The sequence below is a fragment of the Equus caballus genome, chromosome 12 (assembly GCF_041296265.1).
Source record: "Equus caballus isolate H_3958 breed thoroughbred chromosome 12, TB-T2T, whole genome shotgun sequence".
NCBI classification, from domain to species: domain Eukaryota; kingdom Metazoa; phylum Chordata; class Mammalia; order Perissodactyla; family Equidae; genus Equus; species Equus caballus.
Window position 1 is genome coordinate 9,217,575 of NC_091695.1, and position 26,131 is coordinate 9,243,705.

A 26,131-nucleotide genomic window follows, 5' to 3' on the forward strand; every position below is an offset into this window, starting at 1 on the left:
TCTTTCTTCTGCTTACTTTGGATTTAACGTGCCCTTGTTTTTTCTGAGTTTCCAAAGGTAGAAACTTAGATTTCTGATTTTAGATCTTTGTTCTTTTCCAATATGTGCATTCAGTGCTATAAATTTCCTTCTAAGCACTGCTTTCCCCATGTTTTGTGAATGCTGACAAGTTATATTTCTACTTTCACTTAGTTCAAAATGTTCTAACATTTCTTTTGAGATTTCTTCTTTGACCCAGGGGTTATTTATAAGTGTTTTGTTTAATCTTCAAGTATTTTGGGGTTTTCCAGTTTTCTTTCTGTTACTATTTCTGGTTTAATTCCATTGTGGCCTGAGAACAGACATTATATGTTTTCTATTCTCTCAAATTTGTTAGAGCATGTTTTATGGTCCAGAATGTAGTCTGTCCTGGGGACTGTTCCATGTGAGCTCGAGAAGAATGTAATCTGCTGTTGTCGGATGGAGTGGTCTCTAGATGTCTGTCATGCCAGTTGATTGATGGTGCTGTGAGTTCAGCTGTGTCCTCCCTGAATTGCTGCCTGCTGGGTCTGTTTCTGATAGAGGGGTGTCAGAGTCTCCAGCTATGATAGTGTGTTTGTCTGTTTCTTCTTGTCGCTCTATCAGTTTCACCTCACGTATCTTGATCCTCTGTTGTTAGGTGCATGTACCTTAAGGATTGTTGCGTCTTCTTGGAGTATTGACCTCTTTATCATTATGTGATGCTCCTCTTTATGCTAATAAGTGTCCTTGCTCTGAAGTCTGATCTGTCTGAAATTAATGTAGCTACTCCTGCTTTCTTTTGACTTGCATTAGCATGGTATATTTTTCTCCATCCCTTTACTTTTAATTTATATGTGTCTTTATATTTAAAGTGGGTTCTTGTAGACAACATTTGGTTTGGTCTTGTTTTTTGATCCACTCTGACAATCTCTTTCTTTAAATTGGTATATTTGGACCATTGACATTTACACTTGATCTTAGCTGAAAGGCCAAGAAGCGACAGACCATTGACATTTAAAGTGATTATTGATAATAGTTGGATTAATATCATCAACCATAGTTACTGTTTTCTGTCATCGCCCTTGTTCTTTGTTCCTCTTTTTGTCTTCCACACTTTTTCTGTCGTTTGTGGTTTCAATTGAGATTTTATATGATTCCATTTTCTGTACTTTCTTAGCATATCAATTAGACTTTTTTTGACTTTTTTAGTTGTTGCCCTAGAGTTTGCACTATGCATTTACAATAAATCCAACTCCATTTTCAAATAACACTATACTACTCCATGGATAGTGGAAATTACCTTATATTAACAAAATAATCCTACTTCCTTTCTCTCATCTGTGTATCATTGCTGTCAATAATTTCACTTATACATAAACACAGTTTTATTCACAAGCATGCATAGTCAACTACATTGTTGCTGTTATTATTTTGAACAAAGTTTTATGTATTAGATCAATTAAGAGTAAGATAAAAGTTTTTATTTTATCATCATTTATTCATTCTCTGATGTTCTCTTCCTTTTGTAGATCCGAATTTCTGACCTATATCATTTTGCTTCTCTCTAAAGACCTTCTTTTAATTTTTCTTGCAAGGCAGGACTACTGGCAACAAATTTCCTGAATTTTTGTTTGTTGAGAAATTCTTTATTTCTCTCTCACTTTTGAAGGATAATTTTCCAGGGTACAGAACACTAGGTAGATGGGTTTCTTTTTTTAAATCTTCATACTTTAAATGTTTCACTCCACTCTGTTGTTGCTTGCATGGCTTCTGAGGAGAAGCTGGATATAATTTTTGACTTTGCTTCTCTGTAAGTAAGGTGTTCTTTTCCTCTCATTTCTTTCAGGAATTTATTTTATCTTTGATTTTCTGAGGTTTGAATATGATATGCATAGGTGTAGTGTTTTTGGTATCCATCCTACTTGGTATTCTCTGAGCTTCCTGAATCTGTGCTTTGATGTCTAGCATTAATTTGGGGGAAATTCTCAGTAGTTATTGCTTCAAATCTTGCTTCTCTTCCTTTCTCTCTTTTTTCTCCCTTTGGTATTTATATTATATGTATGTTACGCCTTTTATAGTGGTTCCACAGTCCTTGGGTGATCTGGGGTTTTTTCTTCCATCTTTTTTGTCTTTGCCTTTCCGTTTTAGAAGTTTCTGTTGTCATATCCTCAAGCTCAGAGATTCTTTCCTCAGCCTTGTCCTTGTACTGAGTCCGTCAGAGGCATTCTTCATTTCTGTTAGTGTTTGATCTCTGGCATTTCTTTTTGATTCTTTCTTAGAACTTGCGTCTCTCTGCTTACGTCCTCCATCTTGCATGTTGTCTTCTTTTTCCGTTAGAACCCTTAGCGTATTAGAGTTGTTTTAAATTTGTGGTCTGATAATTCCAGTGCCCCTGCCATGTCTGACTCTGCTTCTGATGCTTGTTTAGTCTCCTCAAACTGTTTTGCCTCTTAGTATCAGTTGTATTTTTTGTTGAATTCCGGACACAATGGACCGAGTGAAGGAGCTCTGGTAAACAGGCCCTTAGTGGTGCGGTGGTCAGGTGTCAGGGAGGGGACGTGTTCCAGGGTCATACTGCGATTAGGTCTCAGGCTTTTGGTGGGCCTGAGTCCCTGGACAGTGAAGTTCACCACTGCTTCTCGGTTTTTTGTTAATTGTTTTCTACCCCCTCCATAGGTGGGACAAGATGGCTAGAGGGGCTGGAGTTGGGTATTTCCCTTCTTGCAGTTTTAGAGGACCTTAAATATCAGGCAGAGAAGGTGACCTTGGAGTACTAGGAGACACTCAAAATTCTTGAGCAGAGGAGACAGAAATCTGGCTGGAGAATTACTGAATTTCAGATATGGAAGAGTCCTTAAACATCACTTGGTCCTATTTCAATTTTAAGGTATGGAAATTGAGATCCAGAAAAGCTAAATAACTTGTCAGCATTTATTTACTATTTAATGGCAGAACCTGGATTAGAATCAGATCTGTCCTACTCTGGTGCTCTTTCTACTACACATATGGGAGTTGATGTTACAGACAGGAGTCTGAGGTGCAGGCCGTCCTCCAGCTGATGCTCAATTCGCTAATGACACAGCATGGCTCCTGGTCTCCCTGGGAAATATGTTGCGTTCAGACACTCTGGGATCATTTAACCGTTCTTAACTATAGAAGGCCTGCCTCACTTAATTTGAACGGGTGGTGTTATTAACGGTGCTGCCTGGATGAGGCGTGTGAGTCATGTTCTGTTGAGTTGATGACATTCAGAGAAATCTGTGCTGGAGAAAAGCTTTAATAAGTTAAACCCCACTGGATCCAAGCCTCGCTGCGGCTCTGGATTTAGCAGTTAGGGCGGTTTGTGGATGGTGCCATGATGGAAAGAACGTGGCCCTGTGTCAGGCAGAATGGCTCTGAGTGTTGAGTCTGTCAGTTATAAGCTTTGTGACCAGGAGCAAGTTACTCTTAATCTTTCTGAGCTTTGTTATTGATCTGTAAAGATACGTTAATTATAGGATTACTGTGAGAATCAAGTGAACACGTGTATGCAGTAGTTCCCTGTTATCTACGGTTTCGCTTTCCATAGCTAACCGCGGCCCAAAAATATTAAATGGAAAATCTGAGAAATAAACTATTCATAAGTTTTAAATTGCACGCCCTTCTGAGTAGTGTGATGAAATCCCGCTCTGTCCTGGCCAGGATGCGAATCACCCCTCTGTCCAGCATGTCCACGCTGCATGTGCTGCCAGCCCATTAGTCATTTAGTAGCCGTCCTGTTTATCATACGTTGTTAGAGTTTATTCTTATAATTGTTCTATTTTATTGTTAGTTATTGTTGTTAATCTCTATGCCTAATTTATAAATTAAACTTTCTCACAGGTATGTATGAATAGGAAAAAACATAGTATGTATGGGGTTTGGTACCATCCACGGTTTCAGGCATCTACTGGGGTCTTGGAATGTCTCCCCCCACAGAAAAGGAGGGAAGGCACCACTGTAACATATTTAATTGATTCTGAGACCCATATTTTTCATGTTTTAAGATCTCTGATGTCAAGATTGTGTTACAGTTGATATAATTTTAGCATTTTGTCATGTCTTAATTGAAAGCTTTGTGTTTCTTAGTGTTATATAAAATAATGGTGCATATTATAATCATTGCCATCAGGTAGCTATCTCACATTACCATAGATGCACAAATCCTAAACCAAATGATACAAATGGGATCCAATAATATATAAAAAGAGATAATATATCAGACTGAGCTCAGGAATGCAAAGTTAGTTTAACATCTAAATATTTAATCAATGTAAATTAACCATGTTAACAAAATGAAGGAGAAAACCCATCTATCTTACATAGAAAAAAATCGTGTGACAAAATTCAACAGCCATTCTTAAGAAAAACTCTCAGCCAAATGATAAATAGAAAGAACTTCTGCAGTTTGATAAGGGGTATTTACAAAAAATCCGTAGCTGACATTATAGTTAATGGTGAAATATTGACTGCTTTCCTCTAAGGTTGAGATCAAGACAAGGATGCTCACTCTTACAGCCTGTATTCAGTATTGTACTGAAGGTCCTAGACGTTGCATAAGAAAAAGAAGTAAAAGGCGTAAAGATTGGAAAAGAAAAACTGTCCTCATTTGGGGATGACATGGTTGTATACTCAGAAAAGCCCCAGGAATCTACAAACTAAGTCCTGAAGTAATGAGTGGATTTAGCAGGGTTGCAGGATACAGACTGTTTGGTCCTGAAGAAAATTCAGATTTTTACTTTGTCCGGTGTTTTCTTGCTGTGGAACAGGGGTCATCTTCTGCAACCTTCTATAACCTAACGAGAGGAGGAATCAAGCTATTGATTTTATTATGTAAATTTTGTAATTATCTACCTCCTGGATTCTGTAGTTACTCTGTACATTTCCAGCTGATTCTCTTGAGTCTTCCAGATAGAAAATCCTGTCATCTGCAAATAATGGTTGTTTTTGTGTTTACGGAAACGGAGTCCATATGGTCTCTGCATAAGAGGAGGGTGTCAGGAGGATATTTAGCTGAATATAAAGAAACTCCACTAACCATTGCTTAAAGAAATAAGGGTATATTTGTCTCACATTAAAAGAAATCCAGGAGTAGCTTATCTAGGACAGGTGAAGGGACTCAGTGATGCCATCGGGGAGCAGGGTTTTTTCTAGATTTCTCTCCGTCACCTTCAGTGTGCTGGCTTTCTTTTCAGTTATGATACATCTGTTTCACCTGCAGTCAACCATGTGTGCATTCCAGGTAAGCAGAGGGACAGGCAAAGGGTAAAAACCAAGAGGCTTGTCATAGCAAGACTTGTGATTTAGGAAAACTTACTTACCCAGGGACGACACTTCACGGGTCAGTAGTGTGTCATGTGGCCATCCATTGCTTCAAGAAAGGCTGGGAGATTTAGGATTTGAAGTTGATGTTGTTAGTAAAGATGAAGAAGGTAATGGCTGTTGGCGAGGCGGCTAACGTCTGTCAGAAGGATCAAGAATAATCTGGACTGTGAGAAGTTGGGGTCATGGGGAAAAGCTTCGCTGGTAATTCTTGTGTGTGTATCTGTGTGTGTGTGTGTGTGTGTGTGTTTGAAATCTCAATGGGTTTTTCTGGGATATGAGAGTTTGGGGTTTTGTTTTATTTATTTATTTTGAAAGTTACTTTGTGGCTGGCTGTTTTACTGAACTTCCACATTGGCTGTGATGGGTTTTTAGCCAGTTCTCTAGGGTTTTCTTAATAGCCAGTCTATGGAAAGCTCTTGGATCTGTATTCAAATTCCTTTCTTTTTTCTGTTTTCATATTAATTACTTCTACTAGTTTTCTTAGGTGTGTTTCGTTCTTTTCCAAATTACCAACTTGGATTCTCACTTTATTTTATACGATAGTTCAGTGTGTGCGTCAGTGTAAAGTGAAAGTGCGAGACTAGAAGCCGTTGAAATTTCAGAAATATTTGAGGGCTCAACTCTAATAAGATTTTTAATAAAAAGTGTCCATATGTTTTTCTCTTGTAAAGAGATGAAATATTTTATCAGTCTTCAACTTAACATTTAAGGCCAATGTCAGATTTTTTATTTTAGTGAAATTGTTAATGAGGAAGGAAAATGTTTTAATATTTTCTACCAGCCGCAAATCTCAGTAGGTTTAAGGGTTTTAATAGAATGCCACACTATATGTACATAAACTAGGTTAAAAAAATTATAATCCTAAGTGAATTCGATTTCATAGTTTTCACTCCCTTCCAAGGACACTCAAGGTAGTGTGCTAAATCCTTTGATATTCTTTCCTCCAGGAAGTGGAGCTTAAGTACCCTCCCCTTAAATATGGACTGAACATAGTGACTTGCTTCTAACGATAGAATATGGGATGGGAACAGTGGTAACCTTGTAATGAAGAACCTGGCGGACCCCACCTTAGCCAGGTGACCAAGGTTAACGTCACCCGCAATAAGTCGTGCTGATGTCACGTACCCCGATACGAAGGGAAGAGGAGGGCACATCCCTTCTGTAGTGTTCTCCAGAATCCGTAACCTCAGTCAGATAGTTAGAAAACCTCAGACCAACCGAAATTGAGGGACAGTCTACAAAGTTCCTGACCACTACTATTCAGAAGTGTCAAGGTCGTGAAAGACCAGGAAAGGCTGAGAAACTGTCACAGACCGGAGGAGACCAAGGAGACAGGACAGCTAAGTGCAGCGTGCTGTCCTGGAGCAGAAAAAGATCCTAGAAGAAAACTGGGAAAATCCGAAAAGAAAAAACTCTGTAGTTTAGTTAATAGAACTCACTAAACATTAACTTCTGAGTTTTGATCCTTGTAAGGTGGTGATACCGGATGTTAACGTCAGGGGAAGCTGGGTGGGGGTGTTTGGGACCTCTCTGTACCACCGTTGCGGCTGTTCTCTAAGGCTAACATGATTTCAAAGTAAAAAGTTAAAAAGACAGCAGCTACAACTCTGCATGATAATGAAATAAATATTTACACCTCCCAAAAATTGTAAAATGAACTCTGCTGCTGCTACTGAACAGATGCCTGTGGCTTTGTGTGAAATTCCAGGGAGTATGATATATGTGGGTTCCTGAAGGGCCGTGTTCCAACCATTGAGATGATGAGGCTGGAAAACTGCTGGAGGGTGGAAAGTGCCGCCAGAGGAATCCCAGACTTGGAGGTGGAGGATGCGTGTGGAGAGGGCAGATAAAGTAGCTTCGTGAATAAGGGAGTGGAAGACAGCGCTCTCTTATGTATATAGTAAGGTATTTTAAATGTAACTAAATATCTTAAGGAAAAAAATAGTGCGCTGATAAATCCCAGGTGTATAACTTTGTTGTTTCAGAAATCCCTTTTTATTCTAGAGAAGGTAAATTGTGTGTGTAGTGTTTATTGAATCCTTGAGTAAAGGTGTATCAGATGTTCGTGGGCTCCTCTCCTCTGGAAAGACTGGTAACACGGGCACAGTGCCTTTCTGTAAAACCCTCGGTCCGGGAGACGTGCCTCTGACGGGTTTCGTGGATATTTTTTCCCTCTCTGATTTTAAGTGAGTTGTCATGTAACCCTTATGTTTATAAAAACAGAAAACAAAAGAAGAAACAAAACCAGCTTTTTGTGTGGCAGTTCTCAACTAGAAACCAGGAGGCTGGGCTATTCCTTGGCCTCCCCGTGGAGGGTTGTCAGCTGTCACGTGGAGGTTACTAGAGCCCGTCCCCATCCCCGCTGCCTCCAGCCTGTGGGGCATCCCCATGGGGGGCGGCAGGCTCCCTGCTCTTCCGCTGTCACCCCGACAGCAGGCCGGTCCTCGGGTGCAGCGTGGCCCTCAGGAGCCTGCCACACGAGTGGCTTTGGGAAGGTCGGGGTGCTTCTGGGTTGCATTTTGTCAGAGCAAACCAGTGAAAAGGAGATAATGAGCCTTTGGCATGTGTGTTTGGAAAGACTTGGAATCCCCTTTGGAGGTTTTCAGCCTCCTCTTGAGACCCAGCTCCGAGAAGTCCGTGCTGGGGGGAAGTGTCTTCCCGCCCTGCCCTGCGCTGGGTGGGGGGTCAGGGTTGCTGAGCTGGGAGAAGACCCGCGCTCAGACCATCCCTCCAGGCGCCTGGTGGTGGGAGGCAGAGGCCCTTTGTCTCTGGAACGAGCAGCTGTTCCCTGACCCTCTAGAGGGAGGGCGGAAGGCTTTGTGTTGTCTGTCTTGGCTCTCGGAGCTTCTTGAGCCTCTGTTTTGTTGTTTTTCATTCATTTCAGAAGATTCTTGGCCATTATTTCTTTAAACATGACTGCTGCTGTGTCTCCCGCCCCCTGTTCTAGAACTCCAGTGACAGGTGGGTTAGAACATTCAGTACCGTCCTGCAGCTCCTGGAGGCCCTCTTCTGTTTCCTTTCACTCTTTCCTCTTTGCATTTCGGTCTGGGTAATTCTTTTCTATTTTCACGTTCTCTCTGTCTTTCTTCTGCTGTCTCTAGTCTGCGGAGAAGACTGGCGAAGGAGTTCTTCATCTCTCACACTAGCATTTTCATTTGGCTGTTTTTTATAGTTTCCATCTCAAGTCATGCACCTTTTTCACTAGCTCCTTTACCATATTGATTATAGTTATTTTAAAGTCCTTGTCTAATAGTTCTAGCCTCTTGGTCATCTCTGGGTCCGGTTCTAGCGACAGCTTTATTTTATGAGGGTGAGTTGTTTTCTCTTGTTTTTTGTTTGTTTCTGGTGAATTTTGACTGAGTGGTGGACCTTGTGTGTAGAAAAGCAGAAGAGGCTAAGGTACATGTCACGTCCAGAAACGGGCAGACCTCTCCTGCTGTCAGGCCGCGCGTGTGGGAGGTTGACTCTGTCTGGTGTGTAATTGGGGTGGGTTTGGGTTTTGCTGTTGCTGGATTCGCCTTCAGCACACCAGGCTCCACATGCTCCTGGCGGTCCCCTCCTGCCACCTGTTCTCTGTGGACCAGGGTCCTGGGGTTTTCTCAGAGTTCCAGCCTCCCCTCCACTTCCAGCAGGGCCCGCCTGCCTGCGCCACACAGGCCTTTCTCCCCGCAGTGTAGACTCCCATGGCTGTGTGCGGGCCGGGGATTCCCGGTCCCCTGGCCCCACTCCGGCTCGGCAGGCCCGTGTGCTGGGGCCTTGGGGGCAGGTGTGCCTCAGTGTTCCTCTCCTCCTCCTCCTGTTGCGGCAGCCGTACTCTGCCCTTCATCCCTGGGGGTCTGGGGTTGGAGAAAGTTTCCTGCCCCTCACATGAAATGCAACATACAGGAAAAAATTCTTTTAGAAATAAAGGTGAGAGGGTGATGTCGGTGAAAATAGCATCCCGGCGTTGTCTGACCTCTGTGTGTCCGTGCCGGAGCCTGACCTGAGCGGGTGTTGCTGTGCTTCCTTCATGGGTGGATGGCTTTGCCTCTCCTCCCACGGGCAGCGCCCCTGTGTCTGGATTGCTGGGGGCGCTGTCCTGCCCTCCCCCGCAGGAGGCTGCTATGGCTTGTCCTCGGGCCTGGGCTTGGGGTGCAGCCAGGGGCGTGTCTCTCCTGGGAGCGGGGAGCTTCCGCTTTGCCCCCCTTGGTGGTGGTCTGCTGGGAGCTGGAAGGATTCCGACCCCTCCCCAGTGGCGGGCTGCCTTTCTGCTCCCCCCAGAGGTCGTGGATCTCTCTGGACCTTGGGGGGATGGGAGGGTTTCCTGCTCCTTCCCCAGCAGTTTAAGGTTTTGCTTTGGATGAAAAAAAGGCCAAGAAATGGGCAGAGTTTGTACCTGTGTGCCGCTGAGGGGGACTCCTGGTCTCCCTCCCTGCCCCCGTCGTTCTCGAGAACATCCTACAGAGAAGAGCTTGCAGCTGAGTGCAGACTCCCCACACTGCCTGGCTGGTCAGGCGCAGTTCTTAGAGTTGGTTACAAGGTTAGCTGTTTTCTCGGGGCTGCTTTTGTGGCGGCCACCTCTGCCCTCTGTGCGCTTTCAAAGCTGAAGCAGTTGGTGTCCCATTGTTCCTGGAGGGGCTGTCTCCTTTGAAATTTGGTTCCCCTGATTGCCGTACGGCCACGGCTCTCTGATGGGCCCAAGACAAGTTATGATGTTTGTGGGTTAGCCGGTGGCCTCTGCGTGTTCTTATGGTGGATTTCATGTTCTCTTGTGGCTTCCTACATCCTGAGCGGAAGCAGATCCTTTCTGTTGTGAGCAGCCTGTGGCTGGGGCCGGGGAGAGAGAGCAGTATTCGCGCAAGTGCTGATCCGCAGTCACATGTTGCTGTCAGGTGTCGACATGGCATTACCACTGGGAATTCGGGACAGAAGCATAGCTGGCTGGTTTATCGTTTTGTTTTATTTTGCGGGTTTTGTTAGAAAGATCCTTTAATATACTACAATGAAGCCATTGACCCGGGTCGCATTCAGGAGGTTCTGATGGGTTAAAGGGCACTGGAGGGCTGTCCCTGTGACCTGGGGTGCAGATGCTCTTGGACTGCTGTGGGGTAGTTGGGGTTCTTATGTGTAATCTTTGCTCTCTTAGGCATCCTGACCACTTCTAGGTAGCAGACTTACACAGCATATTTTTAAAAACTGTTTATTTCTCTCGTAGTCTGTATGTGCACGATGTAAGGGACACTGTGGTCCCATTTCTGCCTTGCTGCTCCACCCAGGAACAGATTCTCCTTCTTCTCCCTCAAGTGCACTTCCCCCATCTTTCACCTTTTAAAATCCTGCATACAAGATGTGATCGTGATTATTAAATGATGGTTTTCCCCCTTTAACCTGGCGGGTTGGTATTTAGAAGATTTGGAAGGTTCCGTGAGATGCCTGTGAGTCTGAGGGGGTATTGTTGGGGGGAGTCATTCTTCCAGCGACGTTTGCCTGCCTGCCCTCTGACAGGCCCCGCGCTAGAGGCTGGAGATCAGTGGCAAGCAAAACCGGATGTATTCCCACTGTCACGGTTTCCGGAGAAGTGCCGTCCTCTTCCCTGAGTCTTAGAGGTGAAGGGAGAAGGGACACGGTATTGGTTGCTGTGCTCTTCAGTGTAAGGTTCTGTCACACTCCCGTTTGATGTGTTTTCGTTATTTCTAACTCCGTTCTCTGACCGGTTGGATCTCCTTACTGTCTTCACGCATTGAGATGAGTGGAGTGTAACACTGAGGTCCCGTCTGTCTCGCCTCTTCCCCTGACTCTGTTTCCACCCCAAAGCAGTGTTGAGGGTGTTCTAATGTAGGTGACAAAGACCCTACGGGGGCAGGGCGGGCGCAGGTGTCGAGGAGAGACCTCCCATTTTCTGACTGTGTGTTCTGCGCCAGCGCTGAGCCAGGAGCTTCATCAGCCTCGTCTCACTGGGGGCGTGGTCTCCACCTGACGTTCAGAAAGCACAGAGAGGGTAAGTGACTGGAAGGTGTTCCAGACGCTCATAGCCCCGGCTCTGTCTACCATGCTGCACTAGCTTCCTTTAAACACTTGTTATTGCTAATCCTGTTGGCTTTATGTTACTGACAGTCAAAGAAATCAGTCGCATTTAATTGATGTATAAACTGAAGTCGCAGTTTCAATTTGAAGTACATTTGCTTATGCTAGTTTTAAGTTGGCCCAATCCTTGCCTGTTGGGGCTTTATAACTCTCATGTTTGAAAGCGTCCTAGGAACCCTGTAGTCCTTGTGCTTTGAGATCTGCGGTTTTTATGAAATTACGGTGGTGTCTGTTTAGTGCAGACAGGGTGAGCGCATTGTTCAAGGTTGCATTGGTACGACCGGTTCCCGTGTGACTTAACTCTCCACCCGTGTAGCTTCCCCAGTTTGGAGTGACGGGGGAATTTCACTGCTGCTGAAGATCCTCATTTAAACTTGTCAGTTGCAGGTAAGCGTGGCCCATGTTGTAGGAAACACACCAACCAACCTTGAAACGTAGTGAGCGTTTGCGTTTGCTCGTTGGCTGGGAGCAGTGGTGCTTGCGTGCGTCGCCAGCGTAGCTGAGAACACCTTCCTCTCTGCCAACAGGGGCCTGACGCTGGGTCACGGGGCTGTGAGCTCTCCTGCCTTCAGACGCTTCAGGGTGTTACAGAGGTCCTGCAGAAGTCCCCTCATCCTCAGCGGGGAGCTGTGATTATTGGCAAAGCTCGCTTCCTTTCCGAGGGGACTGCCACTTGCTGGACGGGGGGAGATGATTTGAGGCATCTTAAATTGGAAGCTCTGTCCTACGCTTGTGCCTTTGGCTGGTAATCTAGGTGGATTTGTTAGCAGTCCTTGTTCCTGTAAATCCCAAAGGCCGCTGTCCTCACTGCGGTCAGACGTGGACAGAAAGCTTCGGAATGCTGAAGTCCGAGTGTGGTTTAATTGGAATCTGATTTGAAATAACACAGGAGGATGGACCCATTTGGGTAGAAAAGGAGGTAAACATTTAAGATGAGCGTGTTTATGTGTGGGCTCGTGCTTCTTAGTGAATTTTTACAGCTTTCAACTCAGAAAAGGACCATTTCCTAAAACTTACCATGTGCTGGTATTCAGGGCTCTAGAATGGGGTGGGGAAAGGTCTGGATTTAGGAGTTAGGGTTCACGGGTTCGAGTTGCGACTCTGCTGCCTCCTAGCTTTGTATCTCAGTTTCCTCACATATAAAATGAAACTTGTATCTGCCCCAAATGAGTGACAAGCTGGTTATAAAGAGCAAATGAGATCATGGGTACAAAATTGCATTGCAACAGGTGAAACATTCTAACATCTGCGAGGATGCTAACACAAAGTTCCGAGTTTCTCCATCTAAGGAACTCACAGTGTAGCTGGAGAGAGAAAACTGATCATGTGAAATAACAGTAAAGCAATTATAGGACAGTGTGTAACAGAACTAGCCTATACGGTGAAGGCTGTGGGTGCTGTGGGGTTTCACAGTAAGGGGAGACTGCTGATATTTGGGGTGATCGGTAAAGATTTCACGGAGACGTAGATCCTCTCAGGTCTCATGGAATGTAAATATTTGGATGACGGGAGGGAAAGCAGCAACGTGCTTGAAGCAGGAATGAGATTGGAGTAAGTGGGGTGTATGTCGGAGGCAGGAGCAGGCAGCCAGCAGGCCTGGGCTGTACCCACATGGCGGACTGCAGGACCGCTGAAGTCAGTGCCCTTGGAAGCCACATCTGTTGCTGTTTCTCTTTGAGTAGGAGAAATCCTCGCTGTCTCATCGTTAGGGGAGACAATAGTGTCACCTGACTCAAGTCGTCCTGGGCGTGAACTGTTGAACAGAGGATTTGCCCGGGAAGCAGAACCGAAGTGGCAAGTCTAGACGACAAGGCGTCCTCCTCCTCCTCTCGGGTTACGCTTCCAGCTTCTCGCGTTAAATTTTCATAGGTTCACCCCTTTGCGTAAATCCCAGTAGCCTCTGATTTTGAGTGGACTCATGGATCTGACTGAAGCTGGAAAGGTCATCTAGCCCGACATCCTGCTTTGTTAGGGATGAGTTTAAACTCTGCTTGGATGAGAAACTGTCTTCAGACAACCTTAGACTATGACAGAGTAGCTGATGTTGGGGTGACCCTCCTGTCCAAAGAAGAAACAGAACCACGGAAGCTTATTAAGACAGATACACGCTTGTTAGAGGCAATGGAGAGCGGCCTGTGCCCTGGGGACCTGGGGACACAATTGCTGAAGCGAGTGCATATTTGCCCAGCTTCCCCTGAGGGTGCTCTCTGATCTGAGGTCCAGGGAGTGGAGGCCTGGCAGAAGGCAGCAGAACCACGGGGCCGAGAGGTCGGAGCTAGGGCCTCCCAAAGTATCAGGGCTGTGAAGGACAGACTCCCAGGAAAGAGGGAACCACAGGGAAGTAAGTGAAAAACGGGCACGCGGTCTTCCCTCGAGGCGTTTCCCCGCTCCTGGGGTGCCCGTGATCAGAGCAGGACTCCAAGGAGCCTGCAGAAGGAAGCAGCTGGCAGCCTAACAGGCAGTACAGCCATTTCAGCAGTTGTGCACAGTGCTGAGGAAATGCAGGTTGGTGTCCAGGCCGGCGGGATGGAGGGGCCCTGGCAAATACCCCAGGCTTTCATCAAAGACCCCCGAAGGCCACACAGTCAGGGAAGCTGAAGAAAGTTGGCCCTAACAAAGCTTAAAACCAACCTCTGACGAGATTAAAGTGGTCTGGCTGCATCTCTGTGCCCACCACTCTTAGGAGGAGAATGGTCGGGACCACCCAGAACCTCTGCCATTTTAATACAGGACGTCTGGGATCCAGAAAAAGATTGAGAGGCCTGCTAGAAACTGAAACCAGATGACCAAGTGAAGAGTAAAACAGACCTTAGAAGGAGACCCACTGGTACTCAGATCCTGGAGTTACCAGTCAGGAACTGTGTTCACTAAAACAGAAGAAAAGGAGAATTTCAACAAAGATATGAAATCTACTTTTAGAAAAATCAAATGGAAATTCTGGAACTGAATAAATCAAATTAAGAATCCCACACATGGGCTTAATAGTGGTTTAGACACACACACACGCACACACACACATGTGCACACACATACGCACACACACGTGGTAGAGGCTTATTGCTCCAGGAGGAGCATCGGTCCTTCCTTCAGTCCACCCAGATCGAGGGACAAAGAGGAAAAACACAGAAAAGAGAGTGAGAGCCGTGGGGCACGGTGAGAACAGTTGGCGTAGATCTGTGTTTGGAGTCCTAGAAGAAGAGGAGAGTGTGACTGAACCAATATTTAAAGACTATTGGCTGAGAGTTTCCTAGAAATCCAGGGAAAGACATCACACCACAGGTTGAAGAAGCTGTGTGGTCCTCAGTGGGACCAGTACAGAGAGCCACCCCAGGGGCGTCATCGTTGAACTGCCATAGGCCCAAGACAGAGAAAAGCTTAAATGCAGTCAGAAATAAAAGGCATGTTGTCTTCACAGGAGCAGCAATAAGGCTGACAGCTGATTTATTAGCAAAAAATTGGTGAAGCCAGAAGGCAGTGGAATTATATTTTGAATGTGCTGGGAAAAAAAAATTGCTAACCTAGAATTCTCTACCCAGCACAAATATCCTTCCACGCTGAATAGCAGGGAGCGTGTGCCCTAGGCTCCCCGCTCTTTGGGGCCTAGACTCAGGAATCACCCAGACCCAGCATGAGCTGTGATAGAGCGTGTTTCCACGCGGTCTCGCTTGCTCGCTTAATACAGCGTTGTTTTCCTTACAGGCCCGGTGGTTCTGGGAAGCGTACTTCCAGTCCATTAAAGCCATCGCGCTGGCCACCCTGCAGATTATCAATGACCGGATCTACCCGTACGCCGCCAGCTCCTATGAAGAGTGGAATGACCCTCCGACCGTGGTGAGTGAACTCTGGTGCTTGTCAGGTCAGGTGCGGTCCAGCTGTTAGAATGGGAGAAAGGGGAATTGTACTCAACTTGTAAAGGGTATTTAAATTCTAGCTTTCTAAGCTGAGAGTGTGCCTTTTATGCTCGGGGTCTGATAAGGCCAGCTTAATTTTGAAATGATGACAAAAGTGAGAAAAACAGAAGTAGCGGCCTCCAGCTTGTTTTAAACGTGCTTACGAGGACAGTGTGTTTGTTTATTGCAGAGATAGATGGAGGGCCCTTGGTCTTCTTGGAAATCAGACTTGCTGATGGCTTGCAGGCATAGTGCTTAGAACTCTTGAGAAGGTTCTGTAAGCAACTTAGTAATAACAGCTTCTATTTTAAGTGCTTACTGTCTGCCGGGGACATGCTGAGTGCTTGACATGGATGAGTTCAGTTAATGTTTCTGGCACCCCGCAGGGGCACTTAGCAGCAGAAGTGATCTAGAGGCATATGGTTGCCACGGTCACTTGCTTAGGACAGTGGCTGAGGCCCCTGGGTGTTTCCGGCAGAGAGACGGGGTGGTCAGGGGCTGCTCTCAGGCCTTCTTCCTTCTTGAAGGAGTCACGGGCACCTGTGGCAGTGCTGGCACCGTGGCAGTGGCCACACCTCCTCTCCCGGTGAAAATGCCTGGAACTCTGGGGCTGGCGGTTATCGCTCCCTAGCTGCTCTGGAGCGTGCCTGGCCGTCCAGCTCACCGACCTCGAGGGCTTTATGTGAGGGAATGAGACTTCCCTCCTCTTCTTTCCGCTGTCGCGCTCTTTCTGGCCAGCCCTGCTCGTCTCTTGACTCTGCCTTCTCTCAGTAGTGCCGTGTACTGCCGCCCGGTTCCTCTTCCTCTAGGACTCACCCGCCCTCCCTTCCTCCCTCCCTCCGCCTTCACTACGTGGGTACCGTGTGTCAGGCGCTCCAGGTGCGGAGAATGCACGACAAGAGGCCAGTCCTGGCCCTCCAAGGAACTCTCCGCTAACTTGGGAAGCCAGCGAGTGAGGCCATTGTATGGGAAGTCCTGTGACAGGGTGGGGTCCGGGTGCCGTGGGAGCACGGGGGAGGCTGCCTCCTCCCTGGGAGGGGTCGGGGCACTTCCTGAAGAGGGGGTGCCCGCTTCGGAGGAAGTAAATGTATGCTTATGGCACAAACAAAACAACAGACACTGTTCTGTTTTGCTCAAGGTAAAGGTTCCTTCTGTCCATCCCCTCCCTTGAATCCATGACTGAAGGTAACCTTCCAGAGTGTTTGTGTTCGTATGTAAGCATAGCCATGTATTTTTAGAACACGAACGGGATCGTGCCTCACCTGCTGTCCTGCACCTCGCCTCTGGACTTTGACACGGATCGTGGACTTACTTCCATTTCATCCTCTGAGGGTTTCCTGCAATTTTTGGGGTGACTGGTGCTCCAGTGTTTGGGTGTATCTTACGTAACAGATCTATTACTGACGGGGTCAGATCGCTTTTTTTTTCTGTTTTTAAACAGTAATACAAGGGACTTCCTTTGATATATGTTTACATGTAAATGTGTGAATGTCTGTAAAATTAATTCCAGCTGAGAAATTGCTTAAAGAACATACACGTTTTGAATGTTGATAGATATTAACAAATTGCCCTTTCAAAACACAATACCAGGTGCCGGCCCGGTGGCACAGCGGTTAAGTTCGCACATTCTGCTTCTTGGTGGCCCGGGGTTCGCTGGTTTGGATACCGGGTGCGGCCATGGCACCGTTTGGCAAAAGCCATGCTGTGGTAGGCGTCCCACATATAAAGTAGAGGAAGATGGGCATGGATGTTAGCTCAGGGCCAGTCTTCCTCAGCAAAAAAAGGAGGATTGGCAGCAGATGTTAGCTCAGGGCTAATCTTCCCCAAAACAAAAACAAAAACAAAAAAAAACCCACAATACCAGTCTATGGTTCCACCAGTAACATGTTGAGTATTCCAGTTCTTCATGTCCCCAGTAACCCTGAGTACTTGACTGTTTGCTCATCTGCTGGGTAAAAGATGCTCTTACGTGTGTGTGTTTTTCAAGTGGAAGATTCATCTCTCTGTCGGTCCCCCCAGAGTACAAATGTAAGTCCTATCTCTATTTTGATTGATCACACTGGATGTTTAGGTTGCTTTAGGCATTTATTCCCTCAGTGGGTATTTATTGAGTGCTTGCTGCGTCCCAGGCAGTGTTCTTGGTCCCTGAAATGTGTCAGTGAACAAAGCAGAGAAAGATCCAGGCCTTTGAGGCGTTTGACCGCAATGGATCTTGCTATCTGGAAGCAAGATTTGTCTTTCAAAATTTTAAAGTTTTCTTTACATAGATCCTTTGCAAGTCCTGATAAATTTTTTCTTAGATATTTTGTCTTATGCGCCGAGAAAGGAATACTTTCTGACATTACTTTTTCTAACTGGTGACCATTTGTATAAAGACAAATTACTGGCTTTTGTATATAAATTTTGTAACCACTCTTTTACTGAATTCTACAATTGTTTCACTCTTTTTTGGTTGATCCTTTTGTGTTTTCTAGATATATAGTCATATGTACAAATGCTGATTTTCCTTCCTTTGTCCAATATTTGAACCTTTTCTGTTTCCTTTGATCTAATTGCATTGCCAGCACTTCCGGAGCGCTGTTGATGGTGATCCTAGAGAAGGGGAGGTGTGATCCAGGCAGAGGGGGCAGAGTCAGGTCCATCCGGCAGGAGCGGTGGATTCAGAGGCGCAGAGGGACAGGGGTGAGGGGCGGCCTGAGGAGCCTCAGGGAGGTCAGTGCGGCCGGAGTGAAGGGGGCTTGAGAGGCAGGGGATGAGCCTGGGGAGGACCGGGGTCGCCACACCCCTTGTGTCCTCTGGAGGGTGTTGGAGGGCGTCTGTGGGGACAGGGAGTCAGGGAGGCGTCCAAACAGGCAGGAGCGTGGTCAGGTTGCGTTTTGGGTCCTCGACATCAGGCTGGAGAGTGGATCGGTTCCAGTGGGACACGAGTGCCGGCCGGAGACCTTCAGGAACCCAGCTGAGTGACGGAGGACAAGTCTGAGCGTGATCCGGGAGACCTGACTCTCCTCGCTGGCGAATGGGAGGCGTTAGCAGGACTGGGCTGTGTGGCGGAGCTGATCCGGGCGGGGCCTGGCTGCGTGGGGGTCATGGGCAGGGTGGCATTGGAGTCCAGACTCAGACTGACTGCAGGACCCTCCGCGGTCTGGCCCCAGTCTGCCCTTCCAGCTTTATCTCCTCCTCCCCCCTCGGGGAGTCCTGGATTTCGGGCAGCACAGCTTGGTCCTTCCTGTGGATGCTCCCTGCGTTTCCTTCTCCGTGCTTTTGTGACTGTCGGCCCTTTCACTGACAGGCCTTTCTTCACCATCACCCACAAATGTCCACGTTTTGTCCGGATTCCAGGGGCCTGCTCACAGACGCCTTCCTCCATGAGGTTTTCCTGGACCGCCCACGCAGGTGGTGATCTTTCCTCCTTGTGGCCCTCAGAGCATGTTATCTGTGTTTCTTTCCTATCACCTACCATTTATAGAAGTATAGTTTCCTGTAAAATTCTAAGCATCTCAAGGGAACTTCTGAGTTATCCTGTTGTTCTTCATAATACCTGGGACAGTTTAGTTCAGATGGGAGGCCCTTGCTTTCTGAAGGAAGGAAGCAGGAAGGGAAGAAGGATGCCTGGGATGGCAGGACTTGAGGTGTCGGAGGCTCGCTCACACGCTGGTGTGACAGCCATTGTTTCATTTGACCTCCACCCTGTTGGGAGAGTGGGAAAGTGAAAGATTCTTTCTCATCTATAAAGCAGACATATTGCGACTCCCAGGCCTAATGACGTGAATAAGGTCACACGATGGGCCGGTTGTGTAAACGAGCGAGAACCCAGGCCCTCCCTCGCGGTGTCTTGAATTGCTGGTGGGGTTGGAGGGGCGCCGCGGAGCCTCTGCTGGGCGGAAACCTTTCTACTCTTCCAGGCATGTGGCACAAGCTGGAGACAAAGAATGCCCCTTCTGTTCCCTTGCAAGAGAATTTATCCAGGTGCGATGGGCGTGATGCAGCCAGGAAGTGTGGAAACAGTGGGGCTGTATTCTACGCCTTTATCTAAAGCTTTACGAAAAGGTTTATAAGAATAGATGTCGGAATTTTGGTTTTTTGTCTTTCATAAGAATATAGACTAGGAGAAAAGAGATCATGAAATTTTGCAGTTTTGAAATAGATGTTTTAATTTTAGGACAAAATGGTCAAAGTGCTGGATTCTATCAATTTGGAAAAGAACGTAAGAATCATAAAAAGCAGAAATCTAGATATGCAAGTGGAAAATATCTTTTAGATCTTTTTCCTGTATCTCTTTCTTAAATAGTCTTTTCAGGATAATTTAGCGTATGCCACGTTTCTGGGAGCTCAGGCGATGCGAGCCGTGATTTAAAGTGGCTGGCTGTGCCTTTGTGCATCGTCAGTGGCCGCGGCTGACAGGAGGCCTGAGAGCGCTGATTGATGTATAGTTCCCTCCGCCCACCCCTTCAGAGATACTCGCCCCGCTCTGGATATGCTCGCCGTGAGCCGAGCCGCAGGGCAGCCTGCCCCTGGATCCCGTCAGGTGGACGGTCTCAGACACCCGGAGGTGGGAGTCGGCGTGGGTCTTGGTCATAAATCAAAGGATGGGCTGGTCTTTTCAAAGATACACTGTCAGGCCTCCAGCCACGCACTGAGCTTGCTCCGACTGGAGAGGAAGAGGTGAGAGAAGGGAGTCCTGTTTTGGTCAGGTGCTGCTGTCTTAGTTCGGTGTGTGTGGATTATGAAGACAGCGAGGGGTGGCCTCACACAAGCCATGTGTTCCTATCACCAGATGCTTTGCCGTTCTTATCTGTAACCAGAAAGGAGGCCAGTGACATCGTCCCTGTTGTGTCGCATCCTGAAAACTTGAGAAAGGTTGACAAATCTTGAGCCTGACTTTGAAGCGGGCGATCTGTCTGCCGTGCAGAGCCGGGCCCTCTGTTTTGGATCTTCTCTTTGGAAGGAATTTCTCACCGAGTTCAGGAAGGATCTTGATGAGGGGCACGAGTGTGTTTTCCTCATTGGTTTTCTCAGCTCCTCCTGTCGAGGCTGTCCTCCGTATTTTACTGCCCTTGCAGTCTCCGTGCTTTCTTTTCCCCCCCTTTTTGCAGATATCAGCAAAATGTCATCATCTCGCCAAATACTCTGCCCCCTATCCCTTCTAACGTTAGTGTCACTTCTGGTGTCGCGCCCTGGCAGACCCCATCCCGCACTGGGCCTAGCCTGGATAACGGGGTCTCCTCGGACCCCCTCCCTCGCTTCACGCCACTTCTCTGCCAGCTGCGAGCATGCGCAGGGGGACAGCCTGAGGCAGGTGAGCGCCTAGTGTCATTTGGGCATGCGGATGTGGCCAAGAACTGGGAATGTTTGGCTTTTTGCCGTGTGCCGCCAAAACTACATCCTCATCGTGACAGTTTTTTGAAATGTAATCTAGTTGTGAAATCATGTTGTAGAGTGGACTCTTTTCCCGTGTTATTTTTCTACAACGTGATCTGAAAGATTATACCCCACCTTATCAGTATGTCACAATTTTATTTACCCAGTCCCTTTTGACAGGCACTGAGTTTTTTTTTCATATTTGCTATCGTAGATAACACTAATAAAGATACCCCAGAGTTTTTTCTTTTCTGCATTGACCGTACCAGACCCAGAACACAAGGGGGAGAGAGCGACGGTCCGATGGCCATTGACAAAAGTTGATGAGAAAAATGGGGAGGCGCCTTAAAATGCATGGACCCCGCATAGGAATGAAGTTGAAAAGCAGCTGGTCCCTCTGGAATCTAGCCAGAGTGGCGGCTTGGCTGTAGGCACGGCCTCAGACCAGGGCTGTCTGCGTACCTGGACTTCCTGCCAGCCTCGTTCCAAGTCTAGTTTTTGAAGCTGGAAAGGGAAGGGATCGGAGTGGAGGTATGGTGTAAGAGCCCTGAGGGGCAGTTACCACCACGAGGAGCAGGAATCAGTGTGTGGGTCAGACGTCGCCCCTGAAGCTCTTAGAGGAGTGGTTCCCCCACCTTGGTCTGCATCAGAATCTCCTGCAAGGCCTGTTAAAACACACATTGCTGCCCCTCCACCCTAAGTGTCCGGTTGAGTAGGTCTGGGGTGGGGACCTAGAATTTGCGTTTCCAGCAAATTTCCGAGTGGTGTTGATTCTGCTGGTCCAGGGACCATGCTTGCTGTGGGGCCCACTCGCTGTGTCCTGACGGACTGACTGGAGAAGGCGCGCCTTCTCGCCCCATCCGATTCCTCTTCGGGACCCCCGGGGTTGGATTGGAAGCATCCACGGACTGGGTTCAGGCTGCAGCTCTCTCAGCTATGGGAGAACTCAGGGCTGCCTGTGCGTAGATGTCAGACGGTGGCCCCCACTCACGAAGGCTGTGGTTGCACAAGCCGCTGAAGCTAGCGCTCAGCTGGAAACACTGACAAGCAGGGAGTCAGTCTGCGGGCTGACGACGCACTGGCTCAGATGCGTGAAGCAGAGCTCCAAGGTGAACGGATACTGGGTTAACAGCCCGTCTAATTCACCCCAGTGCCCTTTAACTTCCAGGTTGTGGAATGTTCCTCTGGAATTTGAAAGCCTCTCCTGCCCCCCAGGAGGCCTCCTTGGCTTGTTCCCCGTCCTCCTCCCACTGCCTAGATATGACTGAAGTATGTATGGAATTTAGACATTGTAGCCTGAGTTTTAAGTAAGTTTAAGCTTTTTGAAGTCTTTTGTTTTAGAGGTATCACATTGGTAGGATCGCAGTTGCACAGGCGGTCCAGTATGCTGCCCCGCATTCCAAACCTTTCTTTAAGTGGCCTTTGCGTTTGAATTGTTGCACAGCTGTGGTTGCTCCTGTGGAAACAAGCGAGAGAGTCTCAGGTCATCAGCAGCCCGGGAGTGAAGGAAGCTGAGCTGGGTCTGTGCACGGAGAGATGCGGGAAGATCCGAAGAGGTGGGCCTGGGCTGACTCTGATGGTCAGGTGGAAAATGGAAAAGACGCCGTCACAAGCCAGACCAGAGAGGGAGGATGTGTGAGGAACACGGACAGAGTGGGGGGGGGTTGCTGAGATGATGGTGTCAGTCAGGTCTTTTGCACGAGCATCCTCGATCCTTCCTAGTGGAGGGGTCCCTCCCGGCACCCTGTGGCACACATCTGCACGGCAGCTCCAGCGGTGGCGGGGGGCGGGGATCTGCATGCACTGTTCCTGAGTGCGAACCTGCCTCCATCGCGTCCATAGAGTCCACTTTGACGGCTCTGCTTTCAGGAATCAAAACCTGCCTGCCTCTGCACGTCACGCAGCTTGTCGCTGGGCAGTGAGGACAATAGTGCTTCGGAGTCTGTGGCGCTGGATCTGGCAGCAGAATGATTGAGAACATATTGAGTGGTAGAGCCATCCTTCATGGCCCAGCTCTCACTTAGTATCACTTATCAGCACATCAGATTCCCTTGTTCAGGGGCCATTTTAATTCCCCCTTGAGGTCTGCTAAAATGATGCAGTAGCACAAGTTACAGGAAAATGTAGTTGGGTATTACAACATGAGGATAATGAATTTTGTTTCCATTTCTAATATCCTATAGTAGTTACATGCCTGCCAAAGAATTAATATTTGAATATAATTTTCTAATAAATGGGTCATTGCAGCTGCAGCTCCAACTAGAGGTTGAGTCTTGATTTTTGCTTCTCTCTCTCTTTTTTTTTGGCGAGAAAGATTGGCCCTGAGCTAACACCTGTTGCCAATCTTCTTCTTTTTGCTTGAGGAAGATTGGCCCTGAGCTAACATCTGGGTCAGTCTTACTCTATTTTGTACGTGGGATGCCACCACAGCATGGCTTGATGAGCACCCAGGATCCGAACCGGCAAACCCCAGGCCACTGAAATGGAGCGTGTGAACTTCACCACTGTGCCACTGGGCCAGCCCCTTGGCTTTTTTTTTTTTTTAATCTCAGCTACATTTCTTAAATTTATATTTTAAAAAATAGTACGGCTTAACGCATGTATAGTTTAAAAATTCAAATAGTAAAATAAAGATTGTATCTAAAATTGAGGCCCATTCCCAAGGGGCAGCTGCTTTCAGCTCTTTTGGCTTTCCTCTGATGTTTATCTTCCCATCTCCTCGTAAAAGCTTACGGGGCTGTTCTTTGATTTCTTGATCGTAGGCGTTATCTTTCTTTGAGGTAGCCGTTTATCTTCTGTTCTCTCCTCTTCCTCTAACATTTCTCTTCTCCCATCTTACCAGTAGGGCCGTATCATCATTTTTCGTTAAAGCAGTATTTATTGTATGCATTATTAGGACTATTTAAATATCATTTTCAACTGAGCCAAGTTGTAAACCATCTTATGTTTGCTTTCTTGTACAACTTACTGTTTTCTAGGGAGTTAATAACTGCCTCTTTTTTTTCTTTTAGCTTTCTGTATGCCTATCACTAATTAATTTTTACGAAATTCTTCTACAAAATAGTAAAATGGTCAAGCACGAGTGAACTATAGGAGCTCCCTCCTTCCTTCTTCCCCTCCCCCTCCCTCTCTTCTCCCCTCCCCCTCTCCCACGCCCTCCCTCCCTCCTGCCTCCCCCTGCCCCCCATCATCTCTCCTGTCGCTCCCCATCTTCAGCCCCAGTCTGGACCGATCACTCTCCGGGTCCCCTGTACCGTGGTCCTCCCAGATTCTCAGTTCCCCTGGATTCTGCGCATTCTGCTTTTCTCTCTTGGATTCTTTGACTCCAAGTTCTAACATCTGCCTCCTTTTGGTTAATTTTTCCAGTGTCTTCCTGAGAAAGGGACTATTGAGAGACAAATTTGCTGTCCCCTTACATGTCTGAACATATATTTGTTCTGTTTCACGTTTGATTAATGGTTGGGCTAGCGTAGAAGAATTCTGGTTGAGATGGGTTTTCTTCAGAATTTTGAAAGTGTTGCCTCATTGTCCTCTAAGCTTCTCGTTTTAATCTCAAAAAGTGAGATGTTCTAATTCCTGATCCCTTTATGTGACGTTTTTATCTTCCTGGGAAATGATGTTCTGAAATTTTATGATGATATGCTTTGGGAGAGTGTTTTTTGTTCATTGGATATTGATTTGGATCCTGATAAGCTGGAAATTCGTGTCTAATTCTGAGAAGTTTTCATGTGTTGTGTCTTTGATTCTTTTCTTTCTGTTTTCTCTCTTTATGGAACCTCTGTTATCTAGACGATGAATGTGATTGATTCTTATTTTTTAAAATCTTTCCTGTCCCATTTATCATCTCTTTTTGTTTTAATAGTTTTTCCTCTTAATTTCTTAATTTTTCAATTTTATCTTCTAACGTTTCTTTTGATTTTTAAAATTTTGTTCACATTTAATTTCTAAGAGTTTTTTCTTGACTTCTAATTCATCTTTTTTTTAGAAAGCTGCTTCTTCTTGTTTTAAGGGTACAACGCTTTTTCTGAAAGATATTTGTGGTTTTGTTTTGATTTTTCTTTATCTCCCTGTGTTGTTTGTGTCCTTTGAACTGCTTTTTCAGCTCTTTATTTTCTGTCTTTCATATTGGCACTTTCTTTGAACACCTGATGATTCTCGGCGGTCTAGTCTTCTTTCAGAGTGCGGCTGAAAGCTGGTCTGAAGCTGTGTACGTGGATGAGGCTTCTCAACGGCGGGGGTTACTTAGGTTAAGAGGACGGCGGCCTGTTTGCCAAATGTCGGTATTCAGGGTTATTTCTGTTGGATTGGTTCCTTGATCCAGAGAACAGTCTTTCTGCCCCTGGGAGTCGGGGGGAGGATGGATAAGAAGTCTGGACCACAAGCGTTTGTGAGCTGAGTGGGGGAGGAGTTAGGTTCTCGTCCTTTGTTTTGTAGGTGATGGCTTAATCCGCTGTGTTGGGTATGGTGCCTGGTGTCTCTGAGTGGGGACTCGCTCTAATTCGTTTTCTCCAGAGAATAAACCTCCCTTCTCCTGCTAGGGTGGCAGCGGGGAAGGGGCTGAGGGAGAGAGTGGCCTGCCTGTGCATCTCGGTTTACGGGATCCTGGAACCAACTGTCCCTTATTCCTGTTTTTGGGGTCCCTCCTTCCTGGACAGCTAGCACCTTGGATCTCTGTGTCTTCTCATCACCCTCCTGGGACAGTTTCACTTTCTTTGCTTTGCCGGGTCGTTTGTGTTCCTCTCTCTGCCTTTTGCTTGATTGCTTAAACAAACCCGAGATTCTCTGTATCTTTTTATTTTAACTTTTTATTTTGACATAATTTCTGCAGTTCCAAAAATAGCACAGTCTCTGTGCTTTTCACCCACACCCCTCAAATGTTAATATTATACCCCATTTCCTGTATTCTTTTCTCTCTCTGTGCATATACGTGTGTGTCTGTCTACATATATATATATATATATATATATATATATATATATGTATTTTTTCCCCTGAACCATTTGGAAGTTTTCAGATATGATGAACCTTTACCCCTAAATACTTCTCGTATAATGTTACAGTACAGTTACCAAAATCATCTGGAAATAAACATCTATGCAATACTATTATTTAGATTTTCCCAGTTATCCTAGTAACGTCCGTGATAGCAAAAGAAAATCCTCGACCATGCGAGCCTTCAGTTGTCACGTTTCTTTAGCCTCCGTTAGTCTAGAACGATTTCTCCATCTGCCTTGCATGACATTGACATTTTTGAAGAGAACATGCCAGTTATTTTGTAAGGTGTCCCTTGATTTGGTTTTGTCTGATGCTTTTGCATCAAATTGTGGGTTCAATTTCAAATTATTGAAATTCACATAATGCAGGAATGTCACAGAAGTAGTGTGTTCTCAATGTGTCATGTCGGAGGACACACCGTGTCGGTTTGTCCCATTTCTAGTGATGATAACTTCGACCATGGATTCGCTGGGTTCTCTAGC

General features: G+C 46.5%; 1 protein-coding gene across 2 annotated transcripts in view; it reads left to right on the forward strand.

The window, feature by feature from the left end:
• Positions 1-26,131, forward strand: part of EXT2 (exostosin glycosyltransferase 2) — a 145,293-nt gene that overhangs the window by 57,198 nt on the left and 61,964 nt on the right. For both annotated transcript variants that reach the window (XM_023653914.2, XM_005598052.4), the window contains exon 8: positions 15,106-15,237. In XM_023653914.2, the coding sequence (XP_023509682.2) occupies positions 15,106-15,237 (132 nt within the window). The remainder of the gene's footprint in view (positions 1-15,105; positions 15,238-26,131) is intronic.